The 21702-nt window shown below is 47.0% G+C and overlaps 1 protein-coding gene across 1 annotated transcript in view; it reads right to left on the bottom strand.

The window, feature by feature from the left end:
• The window catches only part of CCDC6 (coiled-coil domain containing 6), a 737104-nt gene that overhangs the window by 526693 nt on the left and 188709 nt on the right, over positions 1-21702 (bottom strand). The window contains exon 3 of the mRNA XM_069611219.1: positions 13376-13504. Within this exon, the coding sequence (XP_069467320.1) occupies positions 13376-13504 (129 nt within the window). The remainder of the gene's footprint in view (positions 1-13375; positions 13505-21702) is intronic.

Genomic DNA, 21702 nt, shown 5'->3' with positions numbered 1-21702 from the left:
CCCTCCCGTGGTTGAATGAGCCCGCAAACCCTCAGAAGAGTCCCTACCAGCCAACCGGTAGCATGCTGAAATAGTGAGACTAATCCACCTAGACAAGGTCTGCTTAGAAACTGCCCGGCCCAAACGGTGTCCAGTATACCCCAAAAAGAGCTTGTCGTCCACTGAGCTTTGCTATTCTGGATAGATAAAAGCTCAAGGCTCTTCTAGGACCCAACCTATGAAGCCGTTCCTCTTCCTTACTAGGGCGAGGAGGAGAATAGAAATGATAAATTACTCACCGTAGTGACTAACGTAATCTTAGTCCATAATCCCCTTTCCTCCACACTGTATGGGCGTCCCTTCCAAAGGGCGCGAGATGGAACCTTTTTCACCAGAAAAAAAATTCCACTTTAAATTTAGAGGCGTGCAGGGGTGCGGCCCAGGGAGCATGCGCAGCCCTGACTCCACTCTCCGGCGCCACACCTCAGTCCCCATTGACGTGTCGACAAAAGGTTTAACATTGCCTAATGACACCAGTAATATTAGGGGGGTGGTTGGTGGGACGTATGGAAGAAAGGAGACTATGGACTAAAAGTACGTTAGTCACTACGGTGAGTAACTTATAATTACTCTTCTGTCCCGTCCCCTTTCCTCCATACTCTATGGGGGATTACAACTGATTGTAGCCCCAGGGTGGAGAGGAGACCTTACTTAAGCAAATAGGTTCCTGAGAACCACCTGTCTGAAAGCTGCATCAGATCTAGAGCCGGCATCCAAACAGTAATGCTTGCAGAAAAGCCGAGGGAGAGGCCCAAGTGGGCGCCCTGCTTATGACTTGCCAGCGGATATGGCGCTGGAATGCGATGGCCGTTGCCTTAGCCCTGACTGCGTGGGCATGCATGCTGGCCAGAAGCGGCTTGTGCAGGCCCTCATACGCTTCCTTGATGGCAGAGACCAACCAGAGGGATATGAAAGCCTTACAGGCCAGACAGCCAGGTATTGAGCCTCCGAAAGTGACAAACAGGGAGTCCCATTTGCGGAAGCCCTTGGTCCTGTCCAAGTAGAATTTCAGGGCACGCCTAACATCCAGGCAGTGCAGCAGTCTTTGTGCTCCGTCCCTGGGATCGGGAAAACACATAGGAAGTATCATTGACTCGTTCAAGTGGAAGGCAGACTGGACCTTGGGCAGAAATCACTGGTGTGTCCGCAGGACTAACATTAAAAAAGTAGTTGCACTTTTCCATTCATGCGCCAATTTAGTCAAAGAAGAAAAAATCCACTCAATTGGAATATAGAATTCATAATTCTGTATTGGTTATAGCGGGTGCCCTTTGTGATGACACGTGTTTCAACGGTCTGCGCTGTCTTTTTCAAATCAGGGTTAATTCATTATACAAAAATTAATCAAAAACAATAGTCAAATGCGAAAGAAAAATTATGTCAATGTAGCACAGACAAAAATGGAGGGGGAGTGGGGAGGGTTGATTAGGATAAACATTGAGCCATTAGACATCAAATCAGATAACACAAATTCGTAACATCAAATATAAACATATTGAATTGAGAAATAGCAGGAAAAAAACAAGAGGGGGTGGAGGACGGAAGGAGAAAAAAAAAAAGAAAACCCATTATCAGTTTGTTTGTCTTTTTGCATGCGAGTTAACAAATTCAATAGCATTTAGTAAGAAAGTTCCAATCTTTTAAAAGGAAAAGGGCTAGTTAAATCTTACCTAATGGTATTGGTTGTAAATTAAGAACGTAGCTTTTCAGCATAACAAAAAAACGGATTCACGGGTTAAATCCCAGCCTGTTGAACAGATTGAAGGTAATAAATTATGTTTTAATCAACTGATTCTTTATAAATGCGTAGAGTAAAGTAATAGTATACTTATGGATTAAGGTTTAAACGTGCCTAATGCATAGTGTGTTTGTTAATATGCAATTGGTTAATTTAATGTAGTTGCACGTATCATCTAATCCGTTCCGTCCGAGTAGGAATGACTTCGTGAATTCAATTCCTTTGTGCTCGTAGAGTGAAAGAAAAGTGCCTGACTGAAAGCATCTAAGCTTTGTACATCTGCCGTTCTGTCATGCAAAAAGCTGCGTGATGAGTGCTCATCTTTATCTTGTATTCTCATGGCATATCGTAAGAAAAGTTAAGCAGATGCCTGCGGTACAGACTACAAATGCAGGCATCCTAGTGTCCGTGTCTCACCTCTGTAATTCAAAATACGTGTCCACGTTCCCAGCAGCAGCCAAAATGGTGGTTCTTAATAGTTGTTACTCTGGTCGCCTAAGCAACCAAATATTTAACTCCCATAGCTACACCACTGGTCTGTCTATAGTATACTTTATTGAATAGAAAGACGTTAGAAGTAACATTTCTTTGAGCATTTCGATTGATTGGTAGCTTGATCCGGTGTCTTGAGAGAAAGCGTGATCAATAGCATCCAATGCTGTGTTGTGCTTGATCGATGTATAGAGTGCAGTCACATCTGTTACTAGGATGTATCCAGGTTGCCAGTCCACTCTAGTAAATTTGTTGATAATCGCTGTTGTATCTTTAAGGAATGATTTGGTTGCGTTTACTTTGGGCCTGAGAACGTTGTCGATGTATTCAGCCATATTGACAGTGGCCCAACCTATTCCACTTACGATAGGTCTCCCTTCTGGGATTCGTTCAAATGGTGTGTGAACTTTAGGTAAAAAAATAAATGGTCAGTATTGTTGGATGTTTGATTTCTAGCGCTTGTTTTTCCTTATCTGTTAAGAGTCCCTGACGGTGCCAGCTCGTGATTGCCTCTAAGAGTTCTTTGTTGATGTCAAATTTGGGATTGGATGCCAGTTTAGCATAAAGCGGTGTTAAATGATTGTAGGCCATAGGAATATAATCTTCACGGTTCATAACCACAATCTTTCCACCTTTATCGGCTGGCTTGATCGTTAGGTTGTAATCTTGTTGCAATCGTAGGAGTGCTTTCCTTTCTATTCGTGACAAGTTGTCAAATTTGTATTTGGTTCTAGATGTTCTGTTTGATTTTGTTGTGTCAAGTGCATCATTGAGATCCTTAGTCATTGTTCTGTAAAACACATCTATTAAGTTGTCAGGCGTTAGCCGAGGTGTAAATTTTGATTTATTTTTATTTCTTTTGGCGCAAGGCTGCGTTGTGTACAGGTCATTCCTGTAGAGTTTCATGCACAGGTCGTTCTATATCATCTTCTAAAGACCTAAGTAAATGAATGTAATTGAGATCCTCTATTGTGAATTCACTTTGGCTCCTTGGTGCTTCCTTCTGTTGGGAAGTATTGGTCACTTGAGTAGCAAATCATTGCTTAAATTTGAGCTTTCTGACAAATGTAAACAAATCTACATGAACATCTGTGGTGTTATAATTCATTGTCGGGGCAAAAGAAAAGCCTTTGTTCAAGAAGGACATTTCTTATGTTTTCAGGGTCTGATTAGATAAATTTAGAACTAAATTGTTTATTTTGTCAGGACTACTTTGTCCTTGTGAAAGGTAGTATATGGTTCCAAGGGGACCAGCGCCTGGATTTCGCTGACTCTACGAGCCGAGGAGAGGCAGACTAGTAAGGCCGTCTTAATGGTGACCAGCCTGATGTCCATAGGCGCCATATGCTCGAACTGTTTGTGTGCCCAAGACTATGTCAAGGTCCCACTCAGTGTGCGGTCTCTTGACGGGTGGGTAGAGCCTTGAGAGTCCCGTCAGGTGTTTCTTGACCATGGAGTTGGAGGAGGAGAAGATGCCTTCCTCAGATTTCCTGTAAGCCCCAATGGCTGTGAGGTATGTGCGGCAGGTGTCCACCTGGACTCCTGAGTGGTCGAGGTGCGCTGAGAAAGAGCACGTCCTCCAAGGTGCACGCCCGGGGGGAGGGGGAGGTCGATTCCTTTGGAGTCTGTCCAGTGAATCAAGTCTATTTGCTTTTGTACTGGGCCCTGGTAGCCTTGCTCCTGGCGCCCTGTATGATTTCCAGATTGGCCTGTGAGAGGCTGAAGTGATCATCTCAGATTGAGAGCCCCGCTCTAGGGTCCATGAGGCCGCAAAGTGCAGCTGAATCCTTAGTCTTGTGTGCAGGATGGCCAATAGGACCGCTGCCATTAGACCCAGGAGATGTTGGTACCACCATGCCGAGGCCACCTCTCTGTTGAGGAAGTGGGTGGTGGCCATCTTTGATAGCCGAGATTTTGTCCTCCGAAGGAAATACCTTCTGGGAGCACGTGTCTGCGTGGGTTGCAGCTGCGACTTCTTGGGATTGAGAGGAAAAAACCCAGATCGCGCAGTGTTCATAAGGGCATGGGAAGAGTGGTGAACCACTTCCGGAGATGAAGCCCCGACGAGTCAGTCGTCCAGGTATGGGTAGATGTGAAGGCCCTGGGCTCGGAGGAGGGCCACAACTGCATTTATGAGCCTGGTGAAGACCCTGGGGGCCGAGGTGAGGCCAAACGGAAGGAACTTGTACTGAAAATGGTAGCCCATGATCCTGACCGAAGGAAAGAACGATGTGGCTGCCAAATCAGGACGTGTAGGTACGAGTCCTTCAGGTCCAGGGAGCACATCCAGTCTCACCTGTCCAATGTCTCCGCTATAAAAGCTGGCATAACCATCTTGAATTTTTGCAGGGGTAAAGAGAGGTTGAGGGTGGAAAGGTCCAGCACAACTCTCGGGCCCACCTGGTGGTTCTTCTGAATGGTGAAAATCCTGGAGTAAAAGCCAAAGCCTTGCTGGGAGGCTGGGACTTCCTCCACTGCCTAGCTCTCTACAAGCGACCAGATCTCTGCCAAAAGAGTTGCTTTCCCAACCTGTGGGAGCGGAGGGGAAGAGGGAGAGGCTGGGATAGGGAGGCAGTACCCCGTGGATACTACGGAGAGGATCCATGGGTCAGCGAAATTCTGGAACCAGCAATGTGCATGAAGAGCAAGCCTGCCCCCCACCGGAGACACAGGGACCCAAAGGGGCGTGTAATGCCTTCTTTCCCTCGGAGGCTGTCGCAGAGGAGGGGTACTGGAAAACGCCCTTACTCTTCCCCCAGACCCCCTTTTTGTTGCTTGCGCCAGCTCTGAGATAGCGAGTGGTCAGGCTGCCTGGATCTATGCTCCTGGAAGCCTCAGAACCCTCCATACGTATGCCCCCTCTCAGAGCGCTGCTGAGAATGGGAGTACAATTTGGGTGTGGTCTTTGTCAAGATGGATAAAGACTTGGCTGTTTGTGAGTTTTTCTTTTTGTCCAGCTCTTCGTCCGTGGAGGAATGGAACAGCCCCCAGCCCCCCGCCCCCCAACCCTCGACCGGTAGATCCAATATGCGTTCCTGGACATCCGGGGTGAACTTTGTTGCCCGGAGCCAGGCTGTCCTAATGTCCGTGGTGATACAGATGGCACAGCCAGAGGTGTCAATATGGGCCACAGTGGATTCCATGAGATCATGTGCCACAAGCTCGGCCTCGGCTAGCCCCACCTTAAAGCACGATTGCCTCTGGGTGGGGAGTCCCGGAAGGAAGTCTGCAATTTCCCACCATAATCTTTGGTTGACGGCAGCCAGCATGGCATCTGCATTGGCCTGACGAAGATGTAAGGACACGTTGGAATAGTTTTTCTTGCCGTACGCCTCCAAGATCTTCTCCGCCTTGCCTAGCAGCGCCGCAGAGGAGACGGTCGAGGACAACTGGCTTGGAGTATAGCGATGCCGCAGCGATCACTGAGGAGTGTGGCTGAGGCTGGCCCGAGAGCAAGAGTGTATCCGCCTCCATCTGCCTGTACTTGGCGTGGGGTTTGAGCCAGCCCTTCTTGGCCAGGGAGACTACCTCAGTCTGCAGAGTAATCCCCGATTTGGCAGAGGGGCGTTGTGTGAGGACTTCCGCCAGAACCCCCTCTGCTGGCTGCTCGACTTCGGGTTGGGATAGGCCCAGATAATCAGCCAGCCCATCAAGACGTTTGTGGAAAGCCCTGGCTGAGGATGGCGCGTCCAGATCCTTCTCATCCATATCATGTTGAACTGTGGGGATCCTGTGGAGGAGGAGTAGTAGTAGTAGTTGGTGCCAGGCTCTGGCATACACCCACAGCCAACCCGAGGTATTTTCTGTTCATGAGATAGATCAGCACATGAAAATAAGCATCCTGCAGGTCTAATGACACCAACCAATCCTGAAGCTGGAGGGCCTGAAGGATCTGAGAAAGAGTGACCATCTTCAACTTGTCCTTCCTGAGGAACTTGTTCAAGTATCATAAGTCCAAGATCGGTTTCAGTCCTCCGTCCTTCTTTGGCATAAAAAAATAAGGGAAATACCAACCCTTATTCCACTCCGCCACAGGCACTGGTTCTATAGCGCCTTTCTCCAGCAGGGTTAAAATCTCCTGCAACAGGAGCAGATCTGGAACAGTCAGTGTGTCCTCGGTGGATTGTCATGAGGCCATTGGAGAAAAAGGAGGCAATAACCGTGGGCGATAGTATCCAGAGCCCAGGCATCTGAAGTAATGGCTCGCCACTCTTCGAGATGCTGCGACAGCATGCCCCCCCCCCACAGGAGAACAATGAGTCATGGCCGCAGAGCTGTTTAGAAGCGGCAACAGCAGTGCCGGAAGACAAAGAGGCAGCTGCCTGAGCGGCTTTGGCAACCCTACCTTGTCCACCAGGAGTGCCTCTACAGAGGCCCGTGACTGGGCATCCCCTTCGCCTTTCCAAAAAAGGAGTAATAACGAAAAGGAACCACCCCTCCATTGTTGTCCCCTAGGACAAAGGCATATGTTGTCTGACAGCTGCACCCAAAGATTTGGCGGCTGCCTTGGAGGTCTGCAACTTTAAGGCTCTCGTCAGCCTTGCTGCCAAAAATTTGTGACCCCGTCAAAGGGAATGTTGAGAAGATGGGCCTGCACATCTGGTGCAAAACCAGACTTCCGCAACCACGCAAATCTGTGCATGACGGTGCTCGTAGCCATAGACTATGCGACACAATCCGCAGTGTCCAACCCATGCTGAAGGGATTCACACATGGCATCGTTGCCATCTTTTACAATAGCTAGAAAGCCACCACTTTCTTCCCCTTCGGGAATATGCTCAGCTGCAAGCGAAATACAATTCCAGAGAGCGTGCCAAAACTTAGGCAAGGCACAGATGGAGTTGGCCAATTTCAGGGCCATACTCCCAGCAGCAAATACATTGCACGCCCATGCATCCATGCGTTTATCGTCCCTATCTGGAGGGATGGTAGGGTACTCTGCCTGCTTCAAAGTGGCCGAAGCCACCTCAACCACCAAACTCTCGGGAGTGGGTCGAGTGGACAGGTAGCCGGGGTCGCTACTGGATGGGTGGTATTTCTTCAACAAAGAATTTTAACTTCCGGAATAGACTCTGGGGAAGTCAAAGTAGCAGCCACCCTTTTTAGTAAGGCCACATGAAAAGGCAATACTGGGTCAGTGGACAGACCCCAAACCAAGACATCGGAGATCATCCTGATCAAGCTCAACCTGGGCCTGGACCATCCCAGGTACTCCGCAACTCTCAACATCAGTCTCCTATAGGAGGACTCGGCATGTTCACCAGGCTCCTGTTTCCCAAACTCCATCTCAGGAGATGTATCTAGGCCACTGGCATCATGCAAGTAATGTCTCAGAAGCTCAATCCTTCTGTCCTTGTCAATGAGACATTCTGGAGCATTAGGCATCCCATAAGGCAGACAAAAGATACAAATTCCTCATCAGACCTCTCCTCATCAACATCTTCCTCAAATATTTGAGAGACTGGAAAAACTCCTTCCTCAGGAGAGGAGTGCACCACCTCTTATCAGGAACAGGCTTCACAGATTTAGCTGCAGCCTTTCTTGGAGGTTCAACAGCCATAAGGGCTTCCAATGGCAAATTGTGCCCAGCGGGCGCTGATGGAGTAGACGTCGAGAAAGGCGCCAAAGACTTCGAAGGGTTTGAAGGTCTGACCCCAGGTAAAGACCAGACAGACTCCGACTGACATGGCGCTGATGGCGTCGAGCCCTTCTTCGGCAGCTTGTCAGGCTTCGACGGTTCCGTGGGAGACTAAGACCGTGACTTGGAATGTATCTGCCGGTTCCCTGAATCCTTGTCCGAACGGGACAGCTCCCAATGTTTATTGCACCAACTGCTCGGGCTAGAGGGCGCATGTGCATCGGACCGAGAACGTTCCCTGCCAGCTTCAACCGAAGGTGCGCACGGAACTGTGCTGCGAGACTGAAAAATCTGTAACATTACTCCTGAAATGCTCCCCATTCCTCAGGGGTAGAGGATTTAGTGGGGCATGACATCTTTTTCGGAGAGCCGTCAGACGAGGACAGGGAATGGTGATGCTGCTTCCAGGACCACCTTTATGAAGAGGATGGCGGCGCGAACCACTCCGGGGCCTAGACAGTCTGGACATCTTCTGACAAGGAGACTCAACTAGTCGGTCGACATACCAGCTGAGTTAGATTTATGGGATTTGGAAACATGGACTAAACCTTTAATTTCCCCTTACGCTCCCACAAGGCCTTGGCAGTCAACGACTGGTACTTCAAGCAGTCGTCCGTGGCGTGGTCCTCGCCCAGACACCACAAGCAGATATGGTGCGGGTCCACGATGGACATCTTGGACCCGAAGTCCCGACATTTCTTGAAGCCAGACCGCATGGTCATCGGGGTGGAAGAAGACAATCCTCAAAATACTAAGTAGAAGACACGAGGCGCGCCGAGTTCTCCAAGCAAACACGTTTGCAGAAAAAATGGAACTGAGGCTATGGGTGTCTTGCAAGCTGCTTATAATATCCAATGATGTCACCTTCGACAAAGGCCTTGGAGGGACATCCACCCGAAGCCATTGATGCAAAGACGCCCTCTGCCGAAAAAAATGTAAAAACCAGCACAGCTGTGGACATTACATGTCATAGATGAGGGATACGTTGGAGGACACAATCCATTCAAAGTTTTCCATCTAGCTAGTTAAGTTATATTTGCCTGCCTGGTGGTATTAAACGTTATGATGGACTTTGCTGATTGACACTGTATTCAGGCTTTGCACCATTGCTTATGTGCACCATATGATGTTTCCAGCTTTCAGAAGTGCACTGTAGGATTGCGGCTGTGGATTTAGCAGAGATTGCCACATGCTGATTTGCAGATATCCTTGCTATATTGCACACCATAACATTTACACTTTTCAGATGCTCAAATCCGCTCTGTTCCTCTTACATGTTGCCCCTTTGATTCCACCCTGTAATAAAAGTCTCCAATTTGTGCTTAGTATGTAAACTGCACATTTTCAGTTTCCAACCATAACATACATCGCATCTCACGACACAGCTTAACAGTACACCAAGAGCAACAAGAACAACCACAAGCCAAAGACCCTGCATGCATTAATCAAAATGGATTCCCACATATAAAGCAAGCAGACACCCACCAACCCCTACACAACCAACTTTCCACACCAAACATCTGCCAGACAGTACGTGTCTATGTGCGTGCCCACACACACACAAACACACCTCCCCCAACGCGCCACCGCCACCCACGGCTAAATACAAGTCGCAGCCCAACAGTCTATGCACCAGAAATTAAAGAAGCTTACGCATCCATTAGAAAGTCAGGGTTCCTTTCAATAATAGAAACATCAGCACAACAACTAATTAACCATGCACCGCTCTCTGCCATTGAATAAATTCAAATCAACAAGAAGCCATGGACATTTCAACAATTGCTTTAGGACAAGCAAACTACACTGGGTAGTGGTAAAAATCACAATAGCATAATATAAAAGCCAATACCATAACATTATCTTATTATTTTGTAACAGTGCTGTACAACATGCTTCAGTGTCCTCCAAGCAAAGAAAATCTAAAACATAAAACATAAAATAAGCAGGGCTAGGACCATGGGGGTTCTGAAATGAATAAGGGAATACTCAACTTGGGGTAGGCCGTACCAGATTGCAACAGCCAGAGTAAAGCACAGTAATTACTAAGTGCTGTTGCAACATTAGCAGACAAAGTTCACACACCCCATGACACCATTGGCATGAACACGCCAGAAAAACATCTGTGATGTTAATGCAATTCTTTAAAAAGGTGTTTTTTCCCCCCAATCCAATGGGGCTACAATGGAAAAGGCAAAATGGAGCTCTAATAAACCCTCCAGCTTATTTATTTTAATCTGTCAATTAAAAATATTTGAAAGGGCTATGTATCAAGACTCAAACAGAAATGAGACGCAGGGGTCGCTACAGGAAAGAGTAAACCAGGTCTGTGTCGAGCCTAAAGATATCTTCCTGCTGGTTCCCATTCTACTTACCTGTATGATCATTGGGCCCATCTAGCAGCCAAGACCATATGTGGATCTGGCTATTGTCCATGGCGTACCTTATTCCATATGATGTGCCATGTAGCACCATTGCAAGGTATTGGTTTACTTTGTGAGACTTGGGAGGGGGCTAAACATGTGGTGCTTGGTGCAGAGTTGGTGGGGAAGCAAAGCTGGGTTTATGTAGTATTTCCAAGTTAGGAAAACAATGACAGGAGCCCGATTGGACTACATGACTCCATATAATTTGAAGATCCATAGTCAGTCCTGGATCTTACTTTCCATTCTGTCAGTTTTGCTTCCATCTGATCACCCTTATAAATCCAAGGCTACTGGTCCCGCATTGCAAAGGAAAAAAGGTACTAGAGGAGACTCTCCCGAAAGATACTGGCCATATATGTAGTTGCTGTTGGGGAGCAAGGAAGTGGGTGGAAACAGCAGGCTGTGTGGCAGAATGCATGTTCTCCCGTGTGTTACAAGCAGGCCAGGAGAATGCCTGGAGTCAGATTGGGTGCTTGGGTTCCATGCGCCCCAAATTTTAAACATTCTGCACATCAAAGGTGCAGATCTAAACATCACGTTCCATGTCGCCCCCTATAAATGAGAAGGAGGCAGGTCTGTGAGAAATGGCAGTGGAACAAAAGCCGTTCGACAAATATGCAAAAGCTGTTGAGTATTTTGTGCCATGGGGGTGCAAGCAGAGGTAGAAATTATGGTAGCAAAAGGAAGCCAGTGAAGAGGTGTTTTAGTTGGATTGGAAAACGGGCATTTACCAGTAGATGCAGACAGCAACCCAAAGAACCCAATTTGTCCTAACACCCAGCCCAAGTGCTAATGTTGAAATTCTGTAGCCGAACGATAGAGCCCTTTGAAGTACTATGTTTAGAACATTGAGGGAGAAATCTCACTACAATAAGAAACAAACATGCCTTTGCTCACTTAATTCTGCCAATCAGATGTATTCATTGCCTGTTTGAAGTAAGGTAGTGATTGAGGTAGTAAGGAAGAGTGAACAAACAGGGGCAGGGCTTTTTGGTGCCAAGCCTCAACTCAAGCCATTTTGCCGAGGCATGTGCTCCAACTCCATCTGGAAGGAGAAAGGTATGGGGCTGGCACAAGAGTAAATTAAACATTTCAGAATCTTAAGTAAAAGGACTGTTGGTTCCAAGTAATAAACTGTTCGAGGCAAAAAGGGGAAAACCAGGCGCTCCATAGTAGGGGTGCATAAAAGGTTGCCTGACTTTATGTTAAGCTGTAAACATTTAATGTCACGGTCCATTCCCTCTAACATCAGGTACAGACCACCCTGCCCAAGGCGTTGGGTCCAATGGGGGCCTTAAAGGCCCCAAGGAATCTTGCAGGGGTTCCTGGACTCTGTCCTGGCGCCGGTGGCGCCAGGCTCATACTGCCATCACCAACATGGCACGTTTCAGACCCAGAGAGGCACGTGCGAACCAATTTGAGGCAGGGTGAAGGGATTATTTGCCGTGGGACTATTTGCTTGGGTGCGGTTGCTGGAACTACTTTACCCGAGAACTACTTTCAGAAGATTATATAAGCCACACCCTTCATACAGAACACGCTTCGTGTTACTCTGCACTCCTGCAGCGTAACGCTCACCGTGTCTGCAGCTCCAGGCCCATCCATCAGCCACGCCCGTCCCGAGTTGTCTCGAGTTACCTGCAAAAGAAGAGTGAGAAAGAAGAGCAGAACAAGATACTTACAAGTCTCTTCATCGCGGCCGCTTGGGAGTCCACGCTTCTTCACTCTTGCAGACCACACGCTCTTCATCGCAGTTCAGCGCTGCACTAATACTTACCAGCGAACCATCGGAACGTCATCACTAGATCTCCGCTTCATCTTCCGATCGCCGCTCCGGGACTGCCGCATCTGTAAAACAGAAAGACGACATCAGGTTAGCAGAGCAGTGGGAAGGCCTCATTCTGACTTATAATCCTGCACGAGGCAGCTCTCACCTAAAGGCAGCAATCCTCACGGGCTCACAATTCTTCATCACACAGCCTTTTGTTCAGGAGATTCCGCACCTGCAGAATATAAAAGCAGCAGGTTAGTTGTGCAGAAAAACAGTATCAGGTGGAAAGACTTTTGTATAGCACTGGCACAAATCTTACCTTGGGAAGCCAGTTACCTAGAACCTCGCTCCATTGTATGCACGAAGAGGGAATCAGTAAAGAAAGGTACAGAGTGAACTTTTGCAACTTGAACTCTTAGCTATCCATATCTTTGGAATAAGACTTACCATAGAGTCACAGCTGTCTGGAACTTTCAATAGGATCAATGAAGTAACTTGATCCTAGAACTACGGCGCACCCCTGCGAACAGTGGCAGGGCAGAGAGCCTGCTATTCGTAACTCAAAGGTGAGATATAGTGGGGGTGCAAGAGGACGCCACGGGAGGCGGGAGTCGCCATCATCCACATGGTTGGGTAACCTGTGATTTACCTTTCTAGGCAAGCCTGCTTTCGTATCGGAGGGGAGTACAAGACACCACTCACAACCAGATCATCCAGCTCCGTTTGGCGCCCCTGTGGAGATCAGGTGAGCGAAGCATTTTTCATCTATTTTAAAAGCATTACTAGGTGCCGATGGCATGCAAATGAGGACTAGGCATACAATCTAATTTCCCACAACTCATTCCTTAACACAGTGAGCTTTGATAGTCACCCATACTCTGACAGGTCTCTTGAATTCTCTTAGTTACGTCTTACACATTCAAACAATAGCAACTGTCCAATCAGTATTTAATGCCTTTGTTTCCTGAACCTTCCTCGTTTCCATATCATTTTTCCAATGCTGTGCTGGAAAAACGAGTGTCAAACACATTATTTCATCCAATGTTATCCGCCTCTTCAACCCCCCCCCCCACCCCCCATCAACATTCCAATTGCTTTATCCAGGATGTTATTTTACTTTTCAATTTGGATACTGGTTTTCATGGTTTCCCAGAGGTCAAACGAAGGATCTAAGAATCAGGTTCACATTTTTAACTTGTGCCTTTGGGAACATTTTGCATAAAGACAAGTGTTCTGTGGTTTATCAGACAATAAGTTGTGAAGCAAACAATTACCTGCTCCAACGTGAGCTGCTTTGAGATGGTATCATTTTCCAGCTTCTTTATTTTCTTCATCAGTTTGTTGACTTGAAACTCCTGCTCCTGCTCTAAATGCTGCTCAAGTTCAGCCTTCTCGTGCTGTAACTAAATACATTGTAGGAAAGTGCACAAAAACACAAATTAGTCTAGTTCACAGGATTGGTGTGGATAGTTTAGCACGGATACCGATGAATTTCAAAACAAGGATTACATTGCGATTATTAAATGGCTAAATACATTTTTTACCACCATAGGAAGCACCTGAAATACACCCAATATTCACAATAGTAAAACCTTTCCATGGAAACTGCAGTACTATTGACTCGAGAGCCAAAAAGCAGCAACACTTTCTATTATGCCACATCTCATAAGAAGACTTTATAAAACCGCAGGGTTCTTCAATTGTAGCTATTTTGGAGCAGCAACACCTGTGGAGAAACACTGAGGGACAGTTCATTCGAAGTCTTTCAATGCCCATTTAAAGTCTGCCATTTGTTTTCTAACTTCACTTGATTAGTTAATACCAATTCATTAAGCAAGGCAAAGGGCAATGAGCAACATTCTCATATGCAGCCCACACATTCTTTAAACTCTTTAGTTACCCTGTATTAATCTTTGTGGCTTTATCTGCTGTGAGGAACCTGAGGGCATCCTCGCTTCTTTTCCCTCTGGTTCCTCCGCTCAGGCAGCCAGGGAAAGTCCATCACTTTTGTATCCTGACCCTGAGGGTGGATATGCGAGGGAGAATCACCTGGGTGGAGGGAACTTGGGGAGTGAGGAGAGGACGTAGTTCGGTGAAACCATGATATACCACATTCTGTTTCCCTAAAGCCTTTGTAGATGGTCAGCTTGTTTCTTCCCTCCAAAATGTCCCCCCAGAAACACCACCTCAACACTGGGACAAGAAGAGGCCAACTAGGAAGACAAACATCAGCCCTACATTGTTAATAGATACACACAGTCAGGTAACAAGACAACAGTTATACACGCTTCCTTCATCAGGTCAGACCACCCCAACCACCACTCTGGTACTGAGTGGAAGATTAGGGCTATGGAGGTATACAGGTGGAACAGCCAGGCATGTCCACCTTATGGGTTTCACTTATAGTCCCGAAATTGGACTTCATGACCCTCACCTGAGGTCAATGAATTTGCACTTCTAATGGATACAAAAATCCTTGGCACACGGAAGGGAACCGGCTGGGGAAGTTAAAGGCGCCTGGAGCTGGGTCAAGCAGGAGAAACACAGGCAGACCGTGAGAGGGTCTGAAGTTCTGCTACCCTCCTTTCCAAGTATGCACAGCAGGAGGTCTGGTACGCCAGAGGAGCCCAGCTGCCGCAGTAAAACCAGGAGAGCCAGCAGTGCGCTGTGGCTACCACAAGGGAGGTGAAGCTCGTGGAAGCCACAGAGCTGAACAAAGAATGAAAGAAAGGAAGCGTCATGTGCAACCGGTGAGTGGAAACAAGGGAAAATCAGACGGGGCACTCCGGGATCTTGAAAACTTGAAACAAGTACTTTAGAGTACTGAACAAACTGAAAGAAACACTTTTGAATGCCTCCCAGAGAAAAAGAAAGTTTTGAGCACTCGAGAGTGGAGTGAAAGAAAGGTGGTGCATGTGGCAGATACCACAGAATGTATTGTTTGAGACACAATATTGGCAATACCAAGAGAATACCAAGAAAGGTGTGAGATGGGTATGTATTGGGCAAAGCTAAAACAGTTAAAGGAACTAGGGATTTACTTATCCCAGTTCCTTCTTGTCCTTTTCTGTTGCCGCAGATTAATTTATTTATGTCTGTTTCTTTATGGAGCATAAATTTAAGAAATTCCTGCCAAAGGCTTCCTCTCGCTTTTTTTGGGTGGAGACTGTGGTATATATTGTTCTCCCCTCTGTCATGTATTGTGTTGAATTTCAGATTGGTTGAGTTGTGAGGTTGGGCTCGGTCAATGGCTTCAGATTTTTAATGTTTAGTTTTATCTTTTGTTGTAGAATGTGTGCCTTCGTTTTATCACAAAATTGTCACCAAAAGAACACTGCTACAAAAGAACATGTGGCGACATTCCAGCAGCATTCATTAGCAATTTTAATGTGATATATTTCTTGTCTTTGTTAATGACCTGGAGTGCATTGTCCTGAAGAAGGCATACCATCAGTCTCTTACAGACTAAATCCCTCTTATCGTCAGAACTACTAGCTTAAGGATATTTGGGTGACATGGTTGTTAATTCTTCGCTGTCCCCATACTTTTAGTTCTCTTAATGTACTTTATACTTAATGCACTTTAAATCTCGATTGATCTCTTATCTGTGCGACACTTTACTATATGCCCTAGAGAGTCACAGCCTCAGACCATGTGCACATATGATCACGGTTCCTCTCTTTTTCAATACTGGCATAGATTGAATACTGTTCAATTTCAGGAATTGTTCTCTATGACGTCTTGTGCCTTTTAACCTATACCTGATATTTTGTATGAATTATAGAAATAACATTCAGATTTATAGTGTTTTATGTTTGTTATGTGAATACAATTGGAATATATGCTTGTTCCCTTGTTCTGACCTTGCCTACCTTTCAACCAACCATTAGAAGTGACCTATATATTTTGAACTATAAAAAAAAAAAATGTGGAGTTTCGCGTGACATAACTCCCCCAGCCCACATGTTCTAGTAGCTCCCCCAACGTCAGCGATGAAGGGGTACCCATCTCTTTTGAACAAGTAAGGCCTTACACCATCCTGCCTTTTAAGTTAATAAAAATATTGAGAACCAAAACCTGTGGTCTGTGTCTACTTCATGATGCCTTCACACTGTTTAGAATCACATGCTTGGAATCGGCCTACATCCAGTATTTGTTGCAGAGTATTACATCTGGTTTTGTTTACAAAAATGCATCGACTGGGGCTTTCCTGTAACACTATCCCATGTGTAAAGTTACCCATGCTCCTTCACGCATCGACTTCCTCATAACAGGTGCATGTGTAGAGCGCACATTCACCCCCAGAGGTGCATCTTGGTGCTATTGACAGATAAGATGTTCAGTGCCACCCAACTTAATGGTACTCGTTTGTCGACTTCGGAAGGATGAAGGGCTGAGTGGATCTGCCGGAATTCAAACCTGTGATTATGAAGTCAAACACAGGTATTGGATGCATTAGTCCACTGAGCCACAGACCCGGCAGAATCCTCAATGTTTTTCTGTCCTGAGGTATGACAGGAGGTTTTTGTTTCTTTTCTTTCTTCAACTGTGCCTATAGCTTCCCATGAGGGGAGGATGGGTGATTCTGAGCAGATACAAATCACAGAAAGATGATTGAAGGGTAATATTTTGTCTTTTGGGGCTTGTGAAGGTGCTTAGATTACGCATAGATTAGCAAACAGTACTGGAGGGTGGTGGGGGAGCTGAAGAGGCTGAGGCGAATAAATATTTTCAAACGGCTTGTCCCACGTGTGAAAACATTTGTGCTTGAAAATGCACAATAATGATGAAAGAATGTGTGGAAGGAGAGCCATGTAGCAGCTTTACAAATCGCTTCCAAAGATACTTTAGCAATGAGAGTGTTGCTCCTGTACTACATGTGGCATGTACTTTTGGTTTCAAAATCTAGAGTTTCATGGGACAACGTGCAACACTTGCATGCACCCGACAATCCATCTTGCAAAAGTAGCTTTAATGGCTTGTCTCCTCTACCTGCTGCCACCGAAACAAATAAATTGGTCAGAGTTCCTTAGCGTTTGTTTTAGAAAGATAGTATATGATCACTCTTCCTACAACTAGCGTATGAATTGCCCGTTCACCATTGTTTTGTTCTATGGATTTATTGATAGAACTTTGAAATATATAATTGTGAAAATCTAGGGGGTATTCAAAAGAGTATGGGCACAAATTGTTTGGGCACAGATAATACCTGTAACCCACGTATCCTTCCGTTAGAAGCGATGGAAATAATAAATGCGTGTCTGTATGCAAGGTCTTTAATAGAGGCTTTATATGCACAGGCTAAAAAGGTGGCTCCATAGATTTGCTTGGCACAATGTTTATATCCCAGCCTGGCGGTAGATGTTCTATAAGTGGGTAAAGGCGTTTAACTCCTTCCATAAATGCTTTGATTAGTTAAATTCTCCACCAAGACAGCTGATGCTGTATATGCTGACAAAGCTGCTAAATGTGCATACTAGACTTGAAGCCAATAAAAGGAGGCACAAACTTTATATTTCAATGGTGAACAGTCGATGGGACTTAACACCAGATGAAAAAAATGATTTGTTAAATATCAATGTCTGGTGTTTGGTATGCCGGTCGTTAAATTCCTCCATACAGCGTGATTGTATTTTTAGATGATCAAACCAAGTCTTCGGGAGTCTAGCTGCTTTTAGTGAATGCAGTGTTATTTGCTGATCCTGCTAGGCCAACGGATTGTGAAAAGCTGGCAGTTTGAATGGTGGGCACAGTGATCTGTTCATCAGGTGGGAGAACCACGTCCAACTAGCCCACATGGGTGCAATGAGTATCATTGTTGCACTACTTCATTCAAAAGTGTAGTTGGGGTAAAAGTGTACGCAATATCCCTGACCAGCTCATCCAGAGTGCATTGCTTAAAGACACCCGTTATGGGTACTTGAATGAGAAGCTTGGGTTGAAAACAGATCAATTGATGGCGTGTCACTGTTGAGTTTAAGCCAGTTCTGATCCATCCAATCACCAACGGCCCTCAAACAGTCATGAAGGCATGACGACACCTCGGCTCGATCTTGATCTAGCCGGATCAAAATTTGAGTGTCGTCAGCATAAGAATAACAGTTGAGGCTGTGGGCACGGATGAGGCAGACAAGTGCCCAAATATAGATGTTAAACAGGATTGGGGAGAGTGAGGAGCCCTGTGGGACACTGCAAGTGAGAGCAGGATGAAGAAAGAAAAGGGGGCATAGCAAGAGTTTGTGTGCGGTCTGAGAGAAAAGAAGTGAACCATGCAAAGACTTGACCGGATATCCCGATCTGGGCCAGGCGTGACAGCAGGATGGGGTGGTCAACCATGTCAAATGCAGCTGACAGATCTAACAGAATCAGAGCACCAACCCCACCCGAGTCAACTAGCCTGGACATGTCATCCTGCACGGAAACCAGCACACTTTCAGTCCCTCTCCCTGGTCTAAAGCCTGACTGTGCAGGATTGAAGATCTTAGATGATGTTTCCAGGAAAGAGGATAGAAGGGGAGTGATGAGAGATTCCAAAAGTTTGGACAGAAAAGGAAGCAGAGACATAGGGGGAAAATTAGCCTGAACTGTAGGGTAAAGTGAGGGCTTCTTGAGAAGGGGGATAACCCTCGCAGATTTCAACTCCAAAAGGAACCAGTCCTGATTGGCAGGAATTAATAGCCAAAGTAATATCTACCAATAGGTCTGGGGCGATGATCTTCATAATAGTAGCAGGAATAGAGTCCTCGGAGGAGGACGATTTAATTCTTAAGATAGCCGCTAGGACCTCTGTCTCGGTAAATAGAGGGAAAGTCGACCAGTTGGCCGTGGGATCAATGGTGGGTGCAGGTAATGACTTGATGGCATCCAGAGTCACTATCGCTGGATATTTTGCAATATTTGTGTGGATCGCTTCAATTTTATTAATAAAATTGGTGGTAGGGGGAGGGGCAAGCTGAAGCCCACCCGAGCGATTGACAAAACCCATCGGTCTTCAGTGATGGTCTGCCACGCCTCCAAATGAGACGAAATTCATCCTCCCCCCCGGAGTCTTGTGCAACTGACAAAAAATATCATTTGAATGATTTGTCGGCAGGAAGACTACCAGTCACTGGAGAGGAGGCTGGGCGGTGAAAGAAAAAACGTCCACCTTGCTCCTGCTGCTTACGGCTGGGTCCGCCAGCTGGAGCCTCAGATCAGCACGCACAGCGATCCTGAAAGCCCCTGAATCCAGAGAAGGACCGAGTTTGGGACCCTGACCTCTATGTATAAGGCGCCGTAGCTGGAGTTTTCGCCAGGACCAATAAAGACTTGGCTGTTTGAGTGTACGCCTTAGTCTTCCTGAGTTCCTCATCGGTGGGGAAATGAAACAATGCCTTAACATCGAAAGGAAGATCCAGCACCTTGTCCTGCACTTCCTTTGAGAACTTCGTAGTGTGGAGTCACGCTTGGCGGGAGATGTCAACCCCGACCATAAGGCCCCGAGCGAAGTATCTACGTGGTGTGCCGCAGCCTCCAGTAGATGATGTGCCAATACTCTGGCTTCCGATAAACCAGCTTTAAAGTCCTCTAGCCTATGCACAGGAATACATTCCTGGAAATCAGCTAGCTCCCTCCACAGCTTCACATTTGCCACCGCCAGGATAAGCTCAGGGTTAGCCTGACGAAGTTGGAGAGCCTAATTGGAAGAGACTTTGCCAATGGCATCAAGAAGTTTGCCCTCCATGGAGAGGATTTGTGCCCCTGCAGAGGGTGATGTAGAAGCCGGCATGGACTGGAGGGTGGCTGCTGCCACCACTGTCGAAGATGGGCGCGGACAAGCTGACAAAGATACGTCCTCTGAGGTATGAAGCTTGTATCGAGCGTCAATCCTCTTGTTGAGATGTTGCCCGGAATGAGGTTTTTCCCAGACCTCGGCCAAGACGTCCTTCTGGAGGAACAGGTTGGTGTGCTCCTGAGGCGACAGAGTAAATGCTCCAGAAAGCACCCCTTCCTGTGGAGCGGGGGCCTCGAGTACTCTAATGTCAAGCAAGGCCATCATGTCCAGCACCTGGTCATGAAATGCTCTAATAGAGCGGGGCGGCTCATCACTGTCCTGGTACTCATCCAGTGAAGCAGAAGACTGATCCGCTGCATGTGGCGCCTAAGGCCCTAAAGTGTTTGGCCAAACACCTGATGCCTTTTTTACTGGGGAAAGCAGAGGAGAAGTGGTGGAGGAGGTCCTGCAGGGAGAGGTGGCCCCACCTGGGCCTGCACAAGATCTACCGGAGCAGGAGGCGGTCCAGGAGGCCTAGGATCCATTTCCCTAAACAGATCCTTTAAGTACACCTTCATGGGATCAGAATGCATGAGCGTCTGAAATTTCCAAAAAACTGCATCCTCAGACGAAGGTCTAGTCGCTGGAGTGGGCAGAGGCCACTCAGAAAGGGCCTAACCCCATGAACGCAGTGAGGATGGTTACCAGGAAGGACCTCCACCAATTGGGTCCTCATAGATCAGGGGTGCGGATACAGGATGGAGCTAGATTGTATGAGGCAGCAGTGCCTGAGCATGTCAATCCATTGAAAGGCGGAACGGGTTCTTGTTGTCCACATAACGTGGAAAAGGCTGCTCTGCCCCAAAAGGAGTCCCCCCCGCAGCACCAGCCGTAGTGAACATTTGTGTAAGTCAAAATGGCTGTCATGGTCTGCGGAGGTTAGGCCGCCATTTTGCCAACACCTGAGGTGAACTGCGTCACAGGAGAAAGTGAGGCAATGGTCTCCTCCTCAGGTGAGTCAGGGACCTTATGTAACATTTTAGCCTTGAAGCAAGGACCCTCTGCAGAGCCAGTACTAACAGATATAGGGTGTTTACTGGACAACTTAGGGACGGCCCCAGAATTAGTCTCAGGTGAAGAAACCTCAGCAGAGCCGGGACTCTAAGGCCTGTGGTGTGTGACCACCTTCTTTTCCCCCTCGACAGAAGTGGTACCACCACAACCCAGAACGTGGGAATTTTGAGGGATATACCTCACTACCAGGACCCTCGAAGAGGATTCCTCAATTCTGCCGGTATTGGATTTAGCCCCAAGAATGGGAACCTTAGGATGGACCCTGGTACGTTTAGCTACCTGAAGAGGGGCCTGAAGCCGAGACTTGGTGTGGAAAGCTCCAGAAACTGAAGCCACAGGGCAAACTCCGGTACACAGAGCTACAGAAGAACTAGGCTCAGCTCTAGCCCCCAAACAGGGCATCTTGGAAGAATATCCTGTTTTGGCAGACCCACTGCTGGGGCCCTCAAAGGAAGCTCTGGTGCACCTATCGGGGATATCCCTGGTAGAAGAGCTACTTGAGCCCCTCCCGGTCCTGGAAGACCCCGGGAAGGAGCCCCCTGGCCGGGGCACCCTAAAAAGGAAAACTCCACTAGCGTTTCTTTTTCTCGTCGATAAACAGCTACAAATGTGGTGGAGGAACGCATTGAAACACCTCCTCCCACAGGACAAGAGGACGCTGCAGTGCCCGGATGGAAAGGGAGTCGAGATTCAAGAAAATTGCTTCCAGACACCATGCGGTCCTGCTAAAACCCAATAAATCTGCAGAGTGTTGTGGATCCTATAGGTCCCTCA

Source organism: Ambystoma mexicanum, chromosome 8 (assembly GCF_040938575.1).
Source record: "Ambystoma mexicanum isolate Mex_15411 chromosome 8, UKY_AmexF1_1, whole genome shotgun sequence".
Classification (NCBI taxonomy): Eukaryota; Metazoa; Chordata; class Amphibia; order Caudata; family Ambystomatidae; genus Ambystoma; species Ambystoma mexicanum.
The sequence above is the reverse complement of the archived record's forward strand: the minus strand, read 5'-3'. Positions and strand labels throughout refer to the sequence as shown.